Source organism: Cetorhinus maximus, chromosome 11 (genome assembly GCF_964194155.1).
Source record: "Cetorhinus maximus chromosome 11, sCetMax3.hap1.1, whole genome shotgun sequence".
NCBI classification, from domain to species: Eukaryota; Metazoa; Chordata; class Chondrichthyes; order Lamniformes; family Cetorhinidae; genus Cetorhinus; species Cetorhinus maximus.
This window is the reverse complement of record NC_135889.1, coordinates 62,792,801-62,810,284: the sequence shown is the minus strand read 5'-3', so window position 1 is coordinate 62,810,284 and position 17,484 is coordinate 62,792,801. Positions and strand designations below refer to the sequence as shown.

The 17,484-nt window shown below is 39.7% G+C and overlaps 1 protein-coding gene and 1 long non-coding RNA gene across 5 annotated transcripts in view; one reads left to right on the top strand and one right to left on the bottom strand.

The window, feature by feature from the left end:
• The window catches only part of LOC144686644 (uncharacterized), a 50,302-nt gene that overhangs the window by 10,310 nt on the left and 22,508 nt on the right, over positions 1 to 17,484 (bottom strand). The window lies entirely within an intron of this gene.
• The window catches only part of metap1d (methionyl aminopeptidase type 1D (mitochondrial)), a 173,561-nt gene that overhangs the window by 145,784 nt on the left and 10,293 nt on the right, over positions 1 to 17,484 (top strand). For all 4 annotated transcript variants that reach the window (XM_078552108.1, XM_078552109.1, XM_078552107.1 and 1 more), the window contains one exon: positions 12,712 to 12,809. In XM_078552108.1, coding sequence (XP_078408234.1) covers positions 12,712 to 12,809 — 98 coding nt within the window. The remainder of the gene's footprint in view (positions 1 to 12,711; positions 12,810 to 17,484) is intronic.

The window sequence follows — 17,484 nt, the reverse complement described above, 5'->3', positions numbered from 1 at the left end:
AGAGCCTGGCGGGATGGCCTTTTAATTATATGCTGATGTATTACAATTAGCTCCCCGCCGACTGATGGTGGGAAACACAGCCCGCCGTTGGCGGGCTGAGCGGACGATCGCTACTTGCCTTCATGCTGTCGTGAAGCAGCTCACGCCGTATTTTCCATGCACGCCACCTATCACGTCCGCCACCAGCGGACTTGTGTCTATGTGTCTTACTCTTGCCTTAATGAACATGTAACTGCGAGTTAGATTAATTAGGGGATTTAGAAGTTATCATAGTAGTAATTTGTAGATCTATATATGTATTTAAAATCATTTCTTCTATTAATAAAGGTTTAATTTAGTTTGGTAAGAAACTTATAAGACTTGGTGGTCTTATTACTACTGAATTCCAGGCACACGTCGAAATTTTTACAAATTGCAAACCAAGTTGTGGCAGTTGTTTCAAGTTTCCCTTTGGGATTTGAGCAGCTCGGCATTTACCATCGGCTGTACCATAACAGTACTTTAATATCTTTAACGAACTGACTATGTAAGATAGAGTGTAGTTATTAGTATTCATGTTCTTTAGTTTCTGTGCATGAAAATTCTGTTTTAAACATTGAACCTTGTGGCTTCATTCTTTTGGTAAATATCTGGGCTTTCAGATTTCCAAACAGTAAAACAAGAACTTTACTGGCCCCTACAACGATCATAACATAAGGAAGACTCTATATGAGAAGGATGCATCATCCGTGGCTAACTAAGGAAATTAAGAACGGTATCACATTGAAAGAAAACACGTACAATGCTGCAAAGATTAATGGTAGGCCAGAAGATTAGAAAAATTTTAGAAACCAGCAAAGATTGACTAAAATAATTAAAAAGAGGGAGAAATTGGTGCATGAGAGAAAACAAGCAAATATAAAAACAGACAGTAAAAGCTTCTACAAATATATAAAATGGAAAAGAATAGCTAAAGTGAGATTGGCCCCTTAGAGGTTGAGACTGTAGAATTAATAATGGAAAATAAGGAATGCCAGAGACTTTGAACAAGTATTTTGTATCTGTCTACACAGCAGAAGAAACAAAAAGCATCCCAAGAATAGTAAAAATGCAGGGGGCTAAAGGGAGGGAGGAACTTCAAACAAAACATGATATAAGAGAAAAGTACTAGGAAAACTAATGGGACTAAAGACTGACAAGTCCTCTGGATCTGATGGCCTGCATTCTAGGATCATAAAAGAAGTGGCTACAGAGATAATGGATGCATTGGTTGTAATCTTCCAAAATTCCCTAGATGCTGGGAATTATAGGAAACTATAGACCAGTTAGCCTATCATTTTCATAAGAATAATTAACGGAGGGGAAATCCAACCTCAATAGGTGAGAATGGATGGGGCCCAGATCAATTGGAATCAATGCTTGGCATCAAAATGGTAACTGAACAATGAGCTGCCTTTAGAGAAGAGAGAGCTCATGCACAGACAAGGTATATTCCCATGAAGTGAAAAGGCAGAGCAAACAAATCCCAAGTTCCCTGGATGATAAAAGAGATAGAGATTAAGATGAAGAACAAAAAGAGTGCCGATCACAGATGTCAGGCAGATAATATAACTGAGAACCAGGCTGAATATAGAAGGTTCAGAGGGGATGTGAAAAAGCACATAAGAAAAGCAAAGACAGTACGAAAAGAGACTAGTCGCTGATATAAAAGGGAATCCAAAAGTCTTCTATAGGCATATAAATAATAGAAGAGTGGTAAAAGGAGTGGGGCTGGTTAGGACCGAAAAAGGGATTTATGCATGGAGGCAGGGGGAATGGTTGAGGCATTAAATGAATAATTTGCATCTGTCTTTACCAAGGAACAAGATCCTGAGCAGCTAATGGTGAAAGAAGAGGAAATTCAAACACTTGAAGGGTTTAAAATTGATAAGGAGGTACCGGATAGGCTGTCTCTATTTAAAGTAGATAAGACACCAGGACCCGATGGGATGCATCCAAGGATACAGAGGGAAGTGAGTGTGGAAATTGTGGAGGTACTGGCCATAACTTTCTCGTCTTCCTTAGACTCCGGGGTGGTGCCAGTAGATTGGAAAATTGCAAATGTTACATCCTTGTTCAAAAAAGGATATAAAGATAAGTCCAGCAATTACAGGCCAGTCAGTTTAACCCAGTAGTGGGGAAGCTTCTAGAAATGATAATTTGGGACAAAATTAATTGTCACTTCGTGAAATGCAGGTTAATTAAGAAAGTCAGCACCGATTGTTAAGGACAAATTGTGTTTAACTAACTTGCTGGAGTTTTTGATGAGATAACAGGGAGGGTTGATGAAGGTAATGCAGCTGATGTGGCGTACATGGACTTCCAGATTTGATAAAGTGCCACACAACAGATTTGTAGGTAAATTTATGGCTTATGAATAAAAAGGACAGTAGTAACATGGATACAAAATTGGCTAAGTGACAGGAAACAGAGAGTAGTGATTGATGGATTTTTTTTCAGACTGGGGGAAGGTTTGTAGTGGAGTTCCGCAGTGGTCGGTATTGGGACTCTTGCTCTTCATGATATATATAAATGACTTAAACCTTGGTGTGCATGGCACAATTTTTTTAATTTGCAGGTGATATGAACTTAGAAACATTATGAACTGTAGGGAGCATAGTGTAGAACTTCAAAAGAACTAGACATGTTGGTGGAATGGGTGAACAATTGGCAGGTGAAATTCAATGCGGAGAAGTGTGCAGTGATTCATCTTGGTAGTAAGAATGCAGAGAGACAATATAAAACAAAGGGTGCAATTCTAAAGGGGGTGCAGGAACAGAGGGACCTGGGTGTATATGTGCATAAGTCATGGAAAATGGCAGGATAGGTTATGAGACCAGTTAATAAAGCATATGGTATCCAAGGAAGTTATGTTAAACCAGTATAGAGCACTGGTTCAGCCTCAACTGCATATTGCATCCAGTTCTGGGTGCCACACTTCAGGAAAGATGTGAAGACATTCAACAGAGTGCAGAAAAGATTCACGAGAATGGTCCCCAAGGATGAGGAACTTCAGTTACGTCGGCAGAGTGGAGATGTTTGGGCTGCTTTTCTTGGAGAAAAGAAGATTGAGTGGAAATTTGATAGAGATACTCAAAATCATTAGGGGTCTGGACACAGTGGATAGGGAATAAATTTTCCCATTGGTGGAAGGATCGAAAACAAGAGGGCACAGATTTAAGATAATTGGCAAAAGAAGCAAAGGCAACATGCAGCAAGTGATTAGAATCTGGAATGCACTGGCTGAGAATTTGGTGGAGGCAAATTCAATGGAGCATTCAAGAGGGAATTGGATTGTTATCTGAAAAGGAAGAATGTGCAGGGCTACGGAGAGAAGGCAGGGGAATGGCACTAGGTAAATTGCTCCTACAGAGAGCTGGCACAGACACAACTGACCGAATGGCCGCTTTCTATGCTGTAACAATTCTGTGATTCTGTCGATGGGAAAATGCTAGAATCAGTTATTAAGTGGGTAGTAGCAGAACATTTAGAAAATCATGATGCAATCAGGCAAAATAAACTTGGTTTTGTGAAAGGGAAATGGTGTTAGACAAATTTTAATAAGCAGGGTGGATAAAGGGGTACCAGTAGATGTGGTGTATTTGGATTTCCATGAGGCATTTGACAAGGTGTCACATAAAAGATTACTGCTCACGGTGTTGGGGTGATATATTAGCATGGATCGAGGATTGGCTAACTAACAGGAGACAGAGTCAGGATAAATAGATCACTTTCAGGGTAGAAAATTATAATTAGTGAAGTGCTGCAGGGATCAGTGCTGGGATCTCAATAATGATTATATTGATTATTGATTGTATAAATTATGATCTATATTGATGACTTGGATGAAGGGACCAACAATATTGTAGCCAAATTTGTTGTTGATATGAAGATAGGAAAGCAAGTTCTGAGGAAGGTGCAAAGAATTTGCAAAGGGATATAGGTAGGTTAAGTGAGTGGGCAAAAATTTGGCAAATGGAGTATGATCTGGGAAAATGTGTGGCTTTTCACTTTGGTAGGAAAAGCAGAATACTATTTAAATGGAGAGAGCTTGCAGAATGCTGCAGTGCAGAGGCATGGATATCCTTGTGTATGGATCACAAAAAGTTAGCATGCAGGTACAGCAAGTAATTAGGAAGGCAAATGGAATGTTGGCCTTCAACCGTACAGCGCACTGGTGAGACTAACCTAGAGCACTGTTTACAGTTTTGGTCTCCTTACCTAAGGAAAGATTTTCTTGCATTGGAAGCAATTCAGAGAAAGCTCACTAGGCTGATTCCTGGGATGAAGGGGTTTTCTTATAAGGAAAAGTTGAGCAGGTTGGTCCTATAGTCACTGCAGTTTAGAAGAATGAGAGATGATCTTATTGAAACATATAAGATTCTGAGGGGGCTTGAAAGGGTAGATGCTGAGAGGGTGTTTCCCTTCCTCTGGGGGAGTTCTAGACCATGGGGCACAGTTTAAACATAAGGGGTCTCCTATTTAAGACAGCTGCAGAGCAATTTTTTCTTTTAAAGGGTCGTTAGTCTTTGGAATTCTCTTCGCCAGAGAGCAGTGGAGACTGGGTCAATGAATATATTCATGGCTAAGTTAGACAGATTTTTGATCTATGAGTGAATCAAGTGTTATGGGGACAGGCAGGAAAGTGGCATTACGGCCACAATTAAATTAGCCGTGATCTTTTCAATGGCGGAGCAGGCTCATTCGGCTGAATAGCCTACTCCTTTTCCTATTCCTTATAATCTTATGTTCTCATCAACACCTTTCTCAATGGCATTTGGAGATGGGCAATAAATGCTAGCCGTGCCAGTGATGCCCACATCCCATGAACAAAGGAAAGAAGCTAATTGCTGTGAGCCGTTCTACATTTTAGCTAAGAGTGTGAGAAATACAAATTGGTTAACTTTGATGGATGAACGTTTTTTAAATCAAGAAATTAAATTTAAATACAGCCTGAACAGACATTGTGAAGCTAGCTCTGTCTGATTGCTGATAATATTTCTGATCTGAATGCACCACCTCAATCCAATTTTAATTAATGTCTGTCTGTAAAAAAAAACCTAAAATGTGGCATTAATAATTTAAATTCATAATTTCACCTATTATTGTGCTTGAGATTAGGAAACTAATCAATTTGTACAGTATTTTACCCTCACTTGAAGCTGGAGTTAGACCAATTTTGTGTGCCATATCTGACTGAAAGTTTTTGCTATTGCTTGACATGTATTGCGTGGATTTTTTTTTCAATTGCTTTGTTTGTTTATTATTGAGAATTACTTCCCTATAGTAGATAAATCATGTAAGTTATTAGTAATCAGTACGTAAAATTTAAAATAATTCCACGTCTTTGAGGTAATTTTTAAAATAATAACATATCAAATAATTGCAAGCCACTTATATTAGTGTTGCCACAAAGAAACGTGTCTATTTCCTTGATTGTTTTTGACATATAAAAGCGTCCTTTGTCAAAATAGTGAAAACTAGCAACAACCTAAATTATTAATCTGAATTGACATGCTATCCTAAATATTATAAAAGGTAAGACCTGTTATCTTACTGGCTCATATTTGTGCTCATTGGTAGCATCATCTCTGTGTGAGAAGGTTATGCATATCACTCCAGAGTCTTGAGTGCATAATTTAGGCTAACACTCCTGTGCAGTACTAAGGGTGTGCTGCAATTTAAGAGGTGCTGTCTTTCAGGTGACACATTAAACAGAAGCTCTTTCTGTCTTCTCAGGTGGACATCAAAGAGCCTTGGCACCATTCAAAGAATAGCTGTGGTGCTATCATTTATCCCTCAACCAAGAACTAAAAGAAATGATCTGATCATTTACTTCATTACCATTTGTGGGAGCCAACTGTCCAAATTGGTTCCTGTATTTTCCACATGACAACCGTGACTGAACTTCAAAAGTACTTCATTGGTTATAAAAGTGTTTTGGGATGACTTGAGTTCATGGAAGGCGTGATTTAAATATAAGTTCTTTACTTTCTTTTGTTTTTTATCTTCTTTCTTTCTACTCCTCTCTTTTTTTATGTCTTATAACTGCAGACTTCTGTTCCCAAACTTTGCTATGTTAGTAGACCTGAACAAGGTGCCAGTTGTGGTTTAACAGCTCGCCTCAGTGCACATGGATTAAGGAGCAGAAGTAGACCTAGGTGTTCTGTAATGATAGTTACCCACTGTACCCCACTGTAAATGTGCAATCGTCTACATTGCAAATGGAGATTAGGCTGATCTTTGGTAGTATCAATGAGGAATAGTCTGTTAACATTCACTGTGAAGATGAGATTTGAATGAAGGCCATTTGGGCAAGGTACCAGTGGATGAATCAATGCCTTTAGGAGAAGACTTTATTGAATCAAAGCCACATGCTTAAGAACAGGTATTTTCTGTGCAAGGTTCCCCTCTAATCTTATGAAGGTCTATTCGCTTGAAATCATGAATATGCAAAAGTATTCATCAAATCATGAGACAGTGTACTATTGGTTTCTAACCATGCCACAGCATTAAGAATCCCCTGATTAAAATCTTCAGTTATTCAGTGTGGCCTGCAGGCCCTGCTCAGCTTCTTAGCCTTCTTTGCTATTTGATTCAGGAAGAACAGTCTTTTAGGTCAAGAGTTCCAGATCTCTGCTACCCTTTTGTGGAAAAAAGTTTCATAATTTGACTCCTGAATGGCCTGAATTTTAAAATAATGCATCCTTGACCAGGATTCTGCCCCCCACCCCCTCAGAGGAAATAGTTTAACTTTATCTGCCCTATCAAGTCACTTTATCATTTTAAACACTTTTATGAGATCACCCCTCAACCATCTAAACTCATGGGGACATAGATTATGCAACCTGTTTTCATAATTTAACTTTAAACAGGCTGTAATATTTTATCACTTTTTTTCCTAAAACCAAAGTTGGCACCTGTGACAAGTGTTGAGATTGCCTCAGGATTTTAGGCTTACTGAAGTGAATTTTAGCTATATTTCTGAGGAAGACAGTGGTGTGCTGATAAAGTCACTGGACTGGTAATCCAGGATGACCAGGGGTGTGGGTTCAAATCCCACCATGGCAGCTGGTGGAATTTAAATCCAATTAATCAAAAAAAAAGCTGGAATATAAAATTAGTCTCAGTAATGGTGACAACTATCATCAATTGCCATAAAAACCCAACTGGTTCACTAATGTTGTTTAGGGAAGGAAATCTGCCATTCTTATCCGGTTTGGCCTACATGTGACTCTAGAACCACAACAATGCAGTTGGCTCTTTAGTGCTCTCTGATATGGGCTAGCAAGCCACTCATTTCAAGGGCAATTAGGGATAGGCAATAAATGCCAGCAATGCCCACATCCTATGAAAAAGTAAAGAAAAAAAATTGCCACTAGCTTGCCAAATAGTAGAATGTTTATTTCATTCCATATATATCCAATTTGGCTGACTCTATCTTAATAAATTTCCCTAGAAAAATTTCCTGGGTTTTAATTACCTTTTCATTACTGCCCAAAACTTTAAAGTCTATTTGTGATCCGGGTTATTATTAGCATACTTAAAACAGAGTAACAAGTTCATTCAATATGTTGCTCTGAAATTGCAAGAGAATCTTGCTGTCAATTTTCAAATCATTAATTTTGATGCATTTGTTTGAAATGCTCATCTGTACTATTTTAATGGCAACATTACTACACAAATTTTAAACAGATGAATGCATCTGCGAAAATACCAGAGGAGAATTTCAGGCAATTGCATTAAAGGGACTACCTCCTTCAGCCCCCTTCATCCAGCTATCGCACCATCACTTCAAACAGCAAATGCAAAAAGCTAATGCATTTCCTTAAGATTGACACCATATGAGCAATGACTTTAGCTGCCATCTTCCATCCCTACCCTGACCACCTCAAGCTCCCCATTTACATTGAACCTCCTCAACATGCTACTGTTTTCCCCATCTTCAGCCCTTGCCCTTTCAAAGATCATTTCTTCCATGGAACTGTCTCTTGCTTCTGTAATCCTCTCCCCATCCAATTCATGACGTGTCAGCTAACTTTCCTGATCACTGACCTTATTCAGGCATTATCCCTCTCCATTTCATCTAGCCAGCGTAAAATGGAACCAAAGACTAACAGGAAAAACTAATGGAGCAATGGGTGATCTTTAAAGAGGAATTGTTTCAAGAATAGACTATTTACATCCCAACAATGGCAAAAGGTATGGGAACCAAAGCTAGGGCTCCTTGGATGACAAGGGAGGCAGAACATGATCGAACAAAAAAGACCATACACATGCATACCAGGTGAATTCTTCAAGTGAGACCAGGCCAAATACAATAAATTGAGAGGAGAGGTGAAGAAAAAAATAAAGGGAGAATTTTCTCCCCATCGCGTAGGTGGCGATTGGCTGCACGCCTCCACCACCTACTCCTGCTGATTGTGAAGTGTGAGACATCATGTGACAACCCAACTACCTGTTCAGGCGGGTACCGCAATGAGTGTATCTGAGCTGGTGGAGGATGAACATGAGTCCTGTGACGATGCTTCATCAGAGTGATTGATCACCTGCTCTGCAGTTGTCAATGTTGAGATGATCTCAGGTTCTCTGCCTCTCCCTATAGTGTTCTGTGCCCTCTTTAACAAGGAGAGAAAGAAGAGACCTACGAGTTTGAGAAATGGGATGTTTGGAGGAAATGGAAGGACAATATCTGTGGATGGACACTGTAAGGGATGGGTGTGGAATTGCACGAAGATGAGAATAAGCGTCAGGTAGCTGGTCAGATGGTGATGTGAGGAAGGTGCCTTGACATAGAGAGATGAGTACATTTGCATGGTGTGTTGGTATGAGGAGTGAGTTGCAGGAGAAGGCTTGGGAAGACAGCATGAGGGAGACTGGGGGTTAGCCACACATGGCATAATTGAGTGTACCATGCCAATCACCTTTCCTGCCCTGACCAGGTCAGCAAATCTCTTCTGGTACTGTATCTAGGAACATGGCACCACAGTCTTGCTCCTGACCTCCTCAACCACTTCCAACCACTCCTGCTTGTTTTCAAATGCAAGCTTCTTCCTCCCAGCTGCAGAGAACAGAATCTCCCTGCAGACCTTTACAGCCTGCAGCAGCATGTTCAGAGATGCTTCACTGAATTGTCGTGCTGCCTTGCTACTTGAATGCCTCCATTCCTGTTTTCTGTCTGAAAACCTCTACCCATACTTCAACTCTGACCCTCACCTGAGCCCTTTAAATACTTCAGCTGAAATAGAGAAACCAGGAAGTCAGATGCACATGCAGGAGCTGCATTTAAAAAGCCAGTGTCAAATGAACTGCCCTAATTCTGGGTTCCTGACCTCTTGCCTGGTTCTCCCTGCTGCCAACAGATCAGCATGTTAAACTTCAGTCCTACATGTTCCTGTGACAGATCTGGCTGGACCACATAAAGCACTAAAACTGTTCCCTATTTCAGGATCATCCAGAAATGCAAAGATAACCTCCGGTTTCTTTTCTTTGCTGCAAATCAACATATTAAATCATTCTTCCCTGTCCCCTTTGTCCTCACCTCCGTCAATAAGTCCAAGGAGCTCATAGAATTCTTTGTCACTAAGATTGAGACCATCCAATCAGGTGCCTCTGCCATGTTCCTCCCTCCCACCAGTTCAAATTTCCTCTAAAGTTCCCTCTTGCCCTAACCCTGAACTGGCATCTTTCTCTAGTTTCTTTCCTATCTCCTCTCATGCCCTCTCTGAGCTCAGCTTGTGCATGAGATCCATATATCTCAACCCTATTGCCACCAAACTACTGATCACCAACTTCTTCTCCTGGCCCTCACGTTAGTCAATATTGTTAATGGCTCTCTCTCTTCCAGTATTCTTCCTCCCTTCCTTAAATCTGCCTTCATCACCCACCTCCTCAAAAAAACAACCCTTGACCCCTCTGTCCCGGAAAACTATTGGCCCATCTCCAACCTCTCATTCCCCTTCAAAGTGTTATCACCTCACAAATCAGTGCTCATCTTTCCTGGAACTCAAGGGCTGGATTTTTAAATTGGTTTGGGGTCCAGAATAGAGTTGGGTAAGCGCACAATTTGGGGCTGCCAGCTTCTGTGCCAGTTCACCACCACAATCCCAACCCCAAGCTATTTTGATTGAGGGCAGCTCAGGGTTGGATCAGCTGCCTATCAGGAAGTGGCAGGCAGCCAATTGGGGACAATTATTGTTCTTCGCGGAGCCTATTAAGGCTCTATTCTTGCACCAAATGGAATTTCCAGTCAGCAATTTGAGCAGCCCACGTCCTTGTCCAGGCCAAAGTGGGAGGTCAGGGTGAGATGGATCACGCAAGGTGCTCCTCCAAGATCTCAGCCAGGCAGCTGTGGCTCTTTTAAAATATCAAAATTAACTTATTTTTGCTTGACCTCGCAGTTTCCACTTTCAAATCAGCAGCTCTCATGCCAGCTGGTGAGGCTACCGATCGTTGAATGCTGGATGGCCTCCCATTTGCTTCCCAGCCTCAAGAGCCTGCATGCTATGCCTGATTAGATGGTGAGCCTCCTCCCTGGCCTTTAATTGGCTGAAGATTTGAAAATCCCTGTGGGTATGTCTAAAGCACGCCTTGCGGGGTCAGGACCTGCAACTAGCCCCATGTTCGGTTCCCAACCCCTGATTGAAAATCCAGCGCCATGTTTGAATCCCTTCAGTCAGGCTTCCAGCCCTGCCGTAGTACTGAAACAGCTCTTATCAAAGTCACAAATGAAGCCCTATGCGACTGTGACAAAGATAAACTATTCCTTCTCATCCTCCTCAACCTGTGTACAGCCTTTGACACATTTGACCACATTATCCTCCTCCAGCACCTCTTCACTGTAATCTAGCTGGGCAGGATTGTTTCCACCTGATTCCATTCTTAATTGTAGCCAGAGTATCACTTGCAATGTCTTCTCCTCTTTCTCCCACATCGTTACCTCTGGTGTCCCCAAAGGATCTATCCCTGGCCCATTCTTATTTGCCTGCTGCCCCTCAGGAACATCATCCAAAACCACAATGTTACTTTTCACATGTATGTTGACAGCACCCAACTCTACCTTGCCACTCCTCTCACGACTCCTCCACTGTTCTTAAATTATCAGACTACTTATCTAACATTCAGTTTTGGATAAGCAGAAATTTCCTCTGATTGAATGTTGAGAATACTGAAGTCATTGTTTTTGGTCCCTGCTCCAAACTCCTTTCCCCAGCAATCAATTTCAAACCTCAAACCTCTTCCTGGCAGCAGTCTAAGACTAAACCAGTCTGTTCGCAACCTTGGTGTCATATTTGATCCGGAGGTGAGCTTCCGGCAATCACTATTTCCACCCCCATAACATTGTGCAAATTCATCCCTGTATCAGCTTATCTGCTGCTGAGTCCTTTCATACCTTTGTTATCCCTAGACTTAACTATTTCAACGCACTCCTGGATGGTCTCCCATATTCTAGCCTCCATAAACTTGAAGTCATCCAAAACTCTGCTGTCCAACTCTTAACTTGCACTAAATCCCATTTGCCTATTTCTCCATGTGCTCACTGATATACATTGGCCCCCAGCCAAGGAAGCTCTTGATTTTATGATTCTCATCCTTGTTTTCGAATTCGTCCATGGCCTCACCCCTTCCTGTCTCTATAATCACCTCCAGCCCCTCAATGCTCCAAGATATCTGTGCTCATCTAATTTTGGCCTCTTGAGCATCCCGATTTTAATCACCCCACTGTTGGTGGCTGCACCTTCAGTTGTCTATGACTTAAACTGTGAAATTCCCTCCCTACACCCCTCCGCCTCTCTACCTCACTTGCTGTCTTAAAGAAACCCCTTAAAACCTACCTCTTTCACCAAGCTTTTGGCCATCTGACTTAAGATCTCCTTATGTGTCTCAGTGTCATACTTTGTTTTATAACGCTCCTGTGAAGCATCTTGGGATATTTTATTATGCTAAAGGCACTATATAAATATAAGCTGTTATCTGCAGTGTAATTCTGCAGCTGAATATACAGAATACGCCACATATACTGAAAGGATCTGATTTAAATATAAGCCTACACCGTTCACATATAATAGACAGATTTCCAAATTATCCTAACAAACCAGAAAACAGAATCAATATTTGCATTTGATTTTCACCCTAGAATACTGGAACATTAATGTGTTCTCCTAAATCCCAAGAAAGTAAGTTTCTGAACTCAGTAGGTTTACATAACAAGGTACTGATTGTCATTGATGTGTTTTCCTCTGAGAAAGAAATGAGGGAAAATCTGAATCCTGGTCAACAAATGCTGTTCTCAGATGCCCAACTTATAGTAGCAATTGTAAACGAGAGCACAGTTGTTTACCATGGAGTCTGGTGTATAGTTGTAATTAAAGATGCTACTTAATTCCCTGATAGGTAAGTGTAGCAGATCCCAGTTGGCATTCAGTTGTTGGTGATTTGTAGAACGTGCTTCTGCAAAATAAAACAAGCATTATTCAAGGTCCACCCAACCTCCCCGCAACCTCCCCAAAAATAAAGAGCAGATTAAATGAGGTTCCAGCAGAATTGACAGGCCTGAGAAAACATTGCTGCTTCTGGCTGGGATGTATAGATGAAGGGAACCTGGAAAAAATGTAATCATTTGTTTTATTGGATTCTGTGCCATCTTTCTATGCTAATACCAGAACTGATTATTTCTTTTGTTATTATTTATAGTCAGATAGCAGATGCCAGTGGCCTGCAAGTATGTCCGTATTTCATTGGCCATGGGATAGGCTCTTTTTTCCATGGACATCCTGAAATTTGGCATCATGGTAAGTTTTTTCACCTTGTTTGGCTGGCTTGGAATAGTACTTTGCATAAATACTTGTCAGTGTCCTTTTACCAAATAGTTTATTTTTATTATTTAATCATGGCTTGATAGAAGAAAGAGAATTAAACAGGATTCCAAATAGTATCTTACATAACTTACTTGTTTCATTCCTGCACAATTAAGTGTTATGAATAAAATGTTCCATCTTATTCTACTAGATATGGACTTGTGTATAGGTGAAGATCAAATCAACTACAGATCAGTATAGATACCCATGATATTTCTCATGAACAAGGGGGCACAGATTCAAAATAGGAAATGACTTTTCTAGGACTGATAGCAAGACGTTCTTCCTCACAAGTGTGATCAACGCACAGAATGAACGTCCAGGTTTGGTATTAGAGGCACAAACCCTAGTACAATTTTGGAAGCAGTTGTTATCACGATAGGGGTGGGGGAGCAGGGAACTGTAGGTGCTTTCTGGATGGATAAGCTAAGCTGAACTGAATGGCCTTTCTCAATCTTGTATTGATTATTTATGTATCTTTCTCCCTATCTAAATATTTCTTTACCTCCCATTCGCTAAACCTTTGTGTTTACATCTTTCTGTATTTTTTTAACTTTTTCTCTTTCCCTCTTTAACACTTTTTTTGTCACTGCCACAATGGTTCTGAAACACTTTCTCCTTTCTCTGTATCTTGATCTTTCTTTCTGTTTGACTGTTCTTCCACAAGTTTGCTTAACACAAACAATAAACCTGTCTGCAGTAGGTGACATATTCTTAGCGCGCCGGAATTTTACGGCCCCGTTGTGGCGGGAACGGGGCCATAAAATGCAGCGAGCCATTCTAAACTTTATTGACCTCAGCGGGACTATAAAAACCCGCTGTGGTAAAATTCCACCCTATATGTCTTTCACACAGCCTGCTTGTAGCTAAGTACATCTTTTTCTGTGTTCTTTGGGGTTTTTTTGCCCCTTTTAAAAATTTGCTTTCCTACTTTTTCCTCGCCTAGTTTCAGTATGCTTGCATTTTGAATTTGCTATACATTTTTCTTTGAGAGGCAGGTTGTTCAGTTTGGAAAAGGCAAAATACATTTATGTACCAGCCAGAGTGAAAAAACAGCATTAAGGAGACTGAGACTGTGCCTGTACAGACAAAGAAGAGAAATGAAGAAGAACATTATGACTGTCATTGCAAGTGCTACTGAGAGACAAAAAGCAACAAAGATGAGTACTGAACTCTCAGTCAGTGCATTCATGAATGCACTACAAACCAAGCTCAACTCAAAGATCTTAACCTCAATAATTTAACAGAGGAAAGTTTGCCAGTCTGAGAAAGGGGAAAATTCTTGGAAGTATTAGAAGATTAAATGTTTATGTTTATAACAACAGTAACTTGTATTTATATAGCACCTTTAATGAGGTTAAAAAAAATCCCAAGGCACTTCACAGGAGCAATTATCAAACAAAATTTGAAATCTAGCCACATAAGGCAATATATGACGTGCCCAAAAGCTTGGCCAAAGAGGTAGGTTTTAAGAAGCAGTTTAAAGGAGAAGTGAGGCGGAGAGGTTTAGGGAGGGAATTCCAGAGCTTAGGGCCCAGGCAACTGAAGGCACAGTTGCCAGTGGTGGATTAAAGAAAATTGGAGGTAACTGTTGTGATTTGTTTTAAGAATTGTTAACTTTTAATATCTTTATTATGTTTTAACTCTTATTTTTATGTCTTTTAGAGCAATTGAGGAAGCAGTATGCCTGCTCTAAAGATTTTTTTTTCATGAATGTGATTAATCCATTTTCTCAATTAAAACTTTTCTGAAATTCAAATTTCATATTTATCAGAAAGCAACAAATCAGCACGCTTTGCAGCCTGTGGGCCAGTCAGGCATGTGCTAGCTGCAAAACCTTTCATTATATAGAATGTTCAAAACTACTCACCTTGCACTTCTACTCAATAAATACAATTCCTGTGTAAAAGTTAATAATTTTGCTAATTCAAATATTAAAAATATTGCCATTCGCCAAACAATACCCTCAGAAAATACTTTGATGAATGTAAATTTTGTCTATCTCCAATTTTTTCGAAACAACAAACATAAACAGGGATTACTAATAATAACTAAAGGCTTAGGACATAAATACATTAATGGACTACTCTTGCCTTGTTACTTTCCTTCAGATTAATATTTGGCCACCTTTTACCGCTTTGTGAACCAGATAATAACATTGGTCAAATAACCTGAATCACATTTATGGGCAATTAAATAATGTAGAATCAAATGCATTTGCATAAAGTTCAGAGAAAATAAATTATTTAGCAAAGTCTTAAATTCGTATAAGCAAATCTTTACTTGAACATTGTTTCCATGATTGGTGTGGAATGAATTTGCATCCTGCTGAAGCAAATTGAAATCTTTTGATACAAATTACAATGTGTTTACACACAGCAAGCCAGCAACTGTAATTCACGGTAGATGTTATTGGGAAAGCCAGCACATGCATGCACCGGGGGCAGGTGAAATCTGTTTACTTAAATGTCTTTGTAAAATGCAAAATGCGCAGTTTTGGCAATTTCAGAGTTGTATTGTAAAAGGTAATTTGTTTTCAAGGCAAATTTAATAGAAGCTCTCCCCCACAAATCCTTCTGTCACCTCCTGATGAGGACATGTTGTACAGCCCAGCCACTGCAAAACACTCTGCATGAAAAATGTGATTCAGCAGCACCTGGCATTTTACTCAAACTTCTAATTACTTTGCTACAGAACAATATTACATCTGCACCCTGGAGATGGGAGATCTGTTGCTGCCTTGTAGCTTACGTTGCAGGGAATAATGGTGTATAGATGTAGAAAACTAGAAACTCTATGTTAACCAAGTAGACCTCAGTTTGAATACTGTTTCAGCCTTTCTCATTATATGAATGAGATTTTAAAAAACTTCAGAAGGGTCTTTTAACATTAGGTTACCTTTCCACTTTTTAGATATCCACACATTTCCTATGTATTTTCAAAATTCTGTGTTTTTACCTCCTATTAATTATATGAAAGTCTGGACAAAAGCTGGATGTGTGTTAGTCTTGTCTTATTATTGATAGGGTAGTATGAGCTCCATTCCATACCTTGTTTTACAGTTTGCAAAATGAATTATGATATAACTTCTGCTACTGCAAAAAGTAATCCAGAGGTGCAAGTAACATAAGAAGACCATTAGACCATCTAGCCTACCATTCCAAACTTTGCTGTAACTCTAGAACCAATAACCATGTATCCATTTTGCTAACAAGAATTCATTTGTTCCTTTTTTAAAATCTACCATGGTTTTCTTTTCCATCGTTACCACCGGTAATCAATTGCCAAAACTTTGGAGTTTGTAGTTGGCAGCAAAGCAAGAGCACTCGTTGCTGAAGTTAGCCTCACAGAGATCTAGTGATCTCTCTGGTGAGAATTTCACCCCTATCATCGTGCAGAGCTCCTGCAATTGATTCAGTGTTAATTACTGGGGATTTCCCACCGCAGAGCTGGACTGATGTCATTACGCTGTCTAAGTAACCAGTCACATTAAAGGATTTTCACAGACACACAACCAGGAAACAAACACCAGTAAAGAAAATCACTTCTAAAAATGTTCACAAATTAAAGATTAGGCATTCACATCAGGCAAAGTTAGAAGCTAAATATTTTGAAAAATATTCTTTAAAAAAAATTATTTAAGAAAATTAAGTTTAAAAATCTGCTAATTAATCATTTAACAGCACTCCGTAATTATAAAATTAATTTTTCATGGCCAGCTTTGTTGTTTATTAAATTTTATTAATCACATCGTCGTTAAAAACGGAGTTACACCTGATTTAACAAGCTATAACTTTAATGGGATTTCTAACAGTAATGTGGGAGTGGGAAAGTTGATGTTCTGGATGATTTCAGTAATTACTAGGTCTGGGGCCTTGGGGTACCGCAGTGCAGCCTTTGGCAGAGCACTGGGTGACAACTGCAACTTCTGAATTTCTGCGCTAATCTGCGGATGTGCTACATCCTGAAGTTGTGCTCAGTTTCAAAGGGGCAAACACTGATAGTTCGTTGTCAACCATCCCTTTTAACCCCCAGCATGAACTGGGCATTTGTATTTTTCCTTGACCCTCATTATTTTAAGTGTTTCCTCAAGTCCCCTGACTTTATGCCTAAAATAACTTTCTTTAGTCCAAATCTGTATACCTTTGAAAATCTCAAAGATAAATACTTTTTCCTCCTCTAACAGTACAGGTCCAGAATGGAAAATCTTTTCTCATAATTCAGCCCTCTAAGTTCTGGAGTCAGCCTTGTTGTTTCCCCTGGATCGCTTCCAGTAGTATTATGTATTATGGAGGCCAAGACAATACTCAGTACTGTAGAAAGGCCTTCATCAAGTCCAAGTATAACTTCAACATCACCTCCTTTGACATAAATCACACCTTAGCTATACACCTCAACATTTTGTTTTCTTTTTTGACCACCCATGAACATTGAACCGACAGTGTTAGTAACCTAGCCAGCAAAACTCCCAGATTTCTTTCCTGCTTTGTTACATCAAGCTATTGAGGTAATCTCAAACGATTCAAAGAACTTGGACATAATAACAGATCAGATGTTTCTGCTTTCTGATTGCTATAGAAGCTAATGGTGATGTCTATTTTGATTTTAA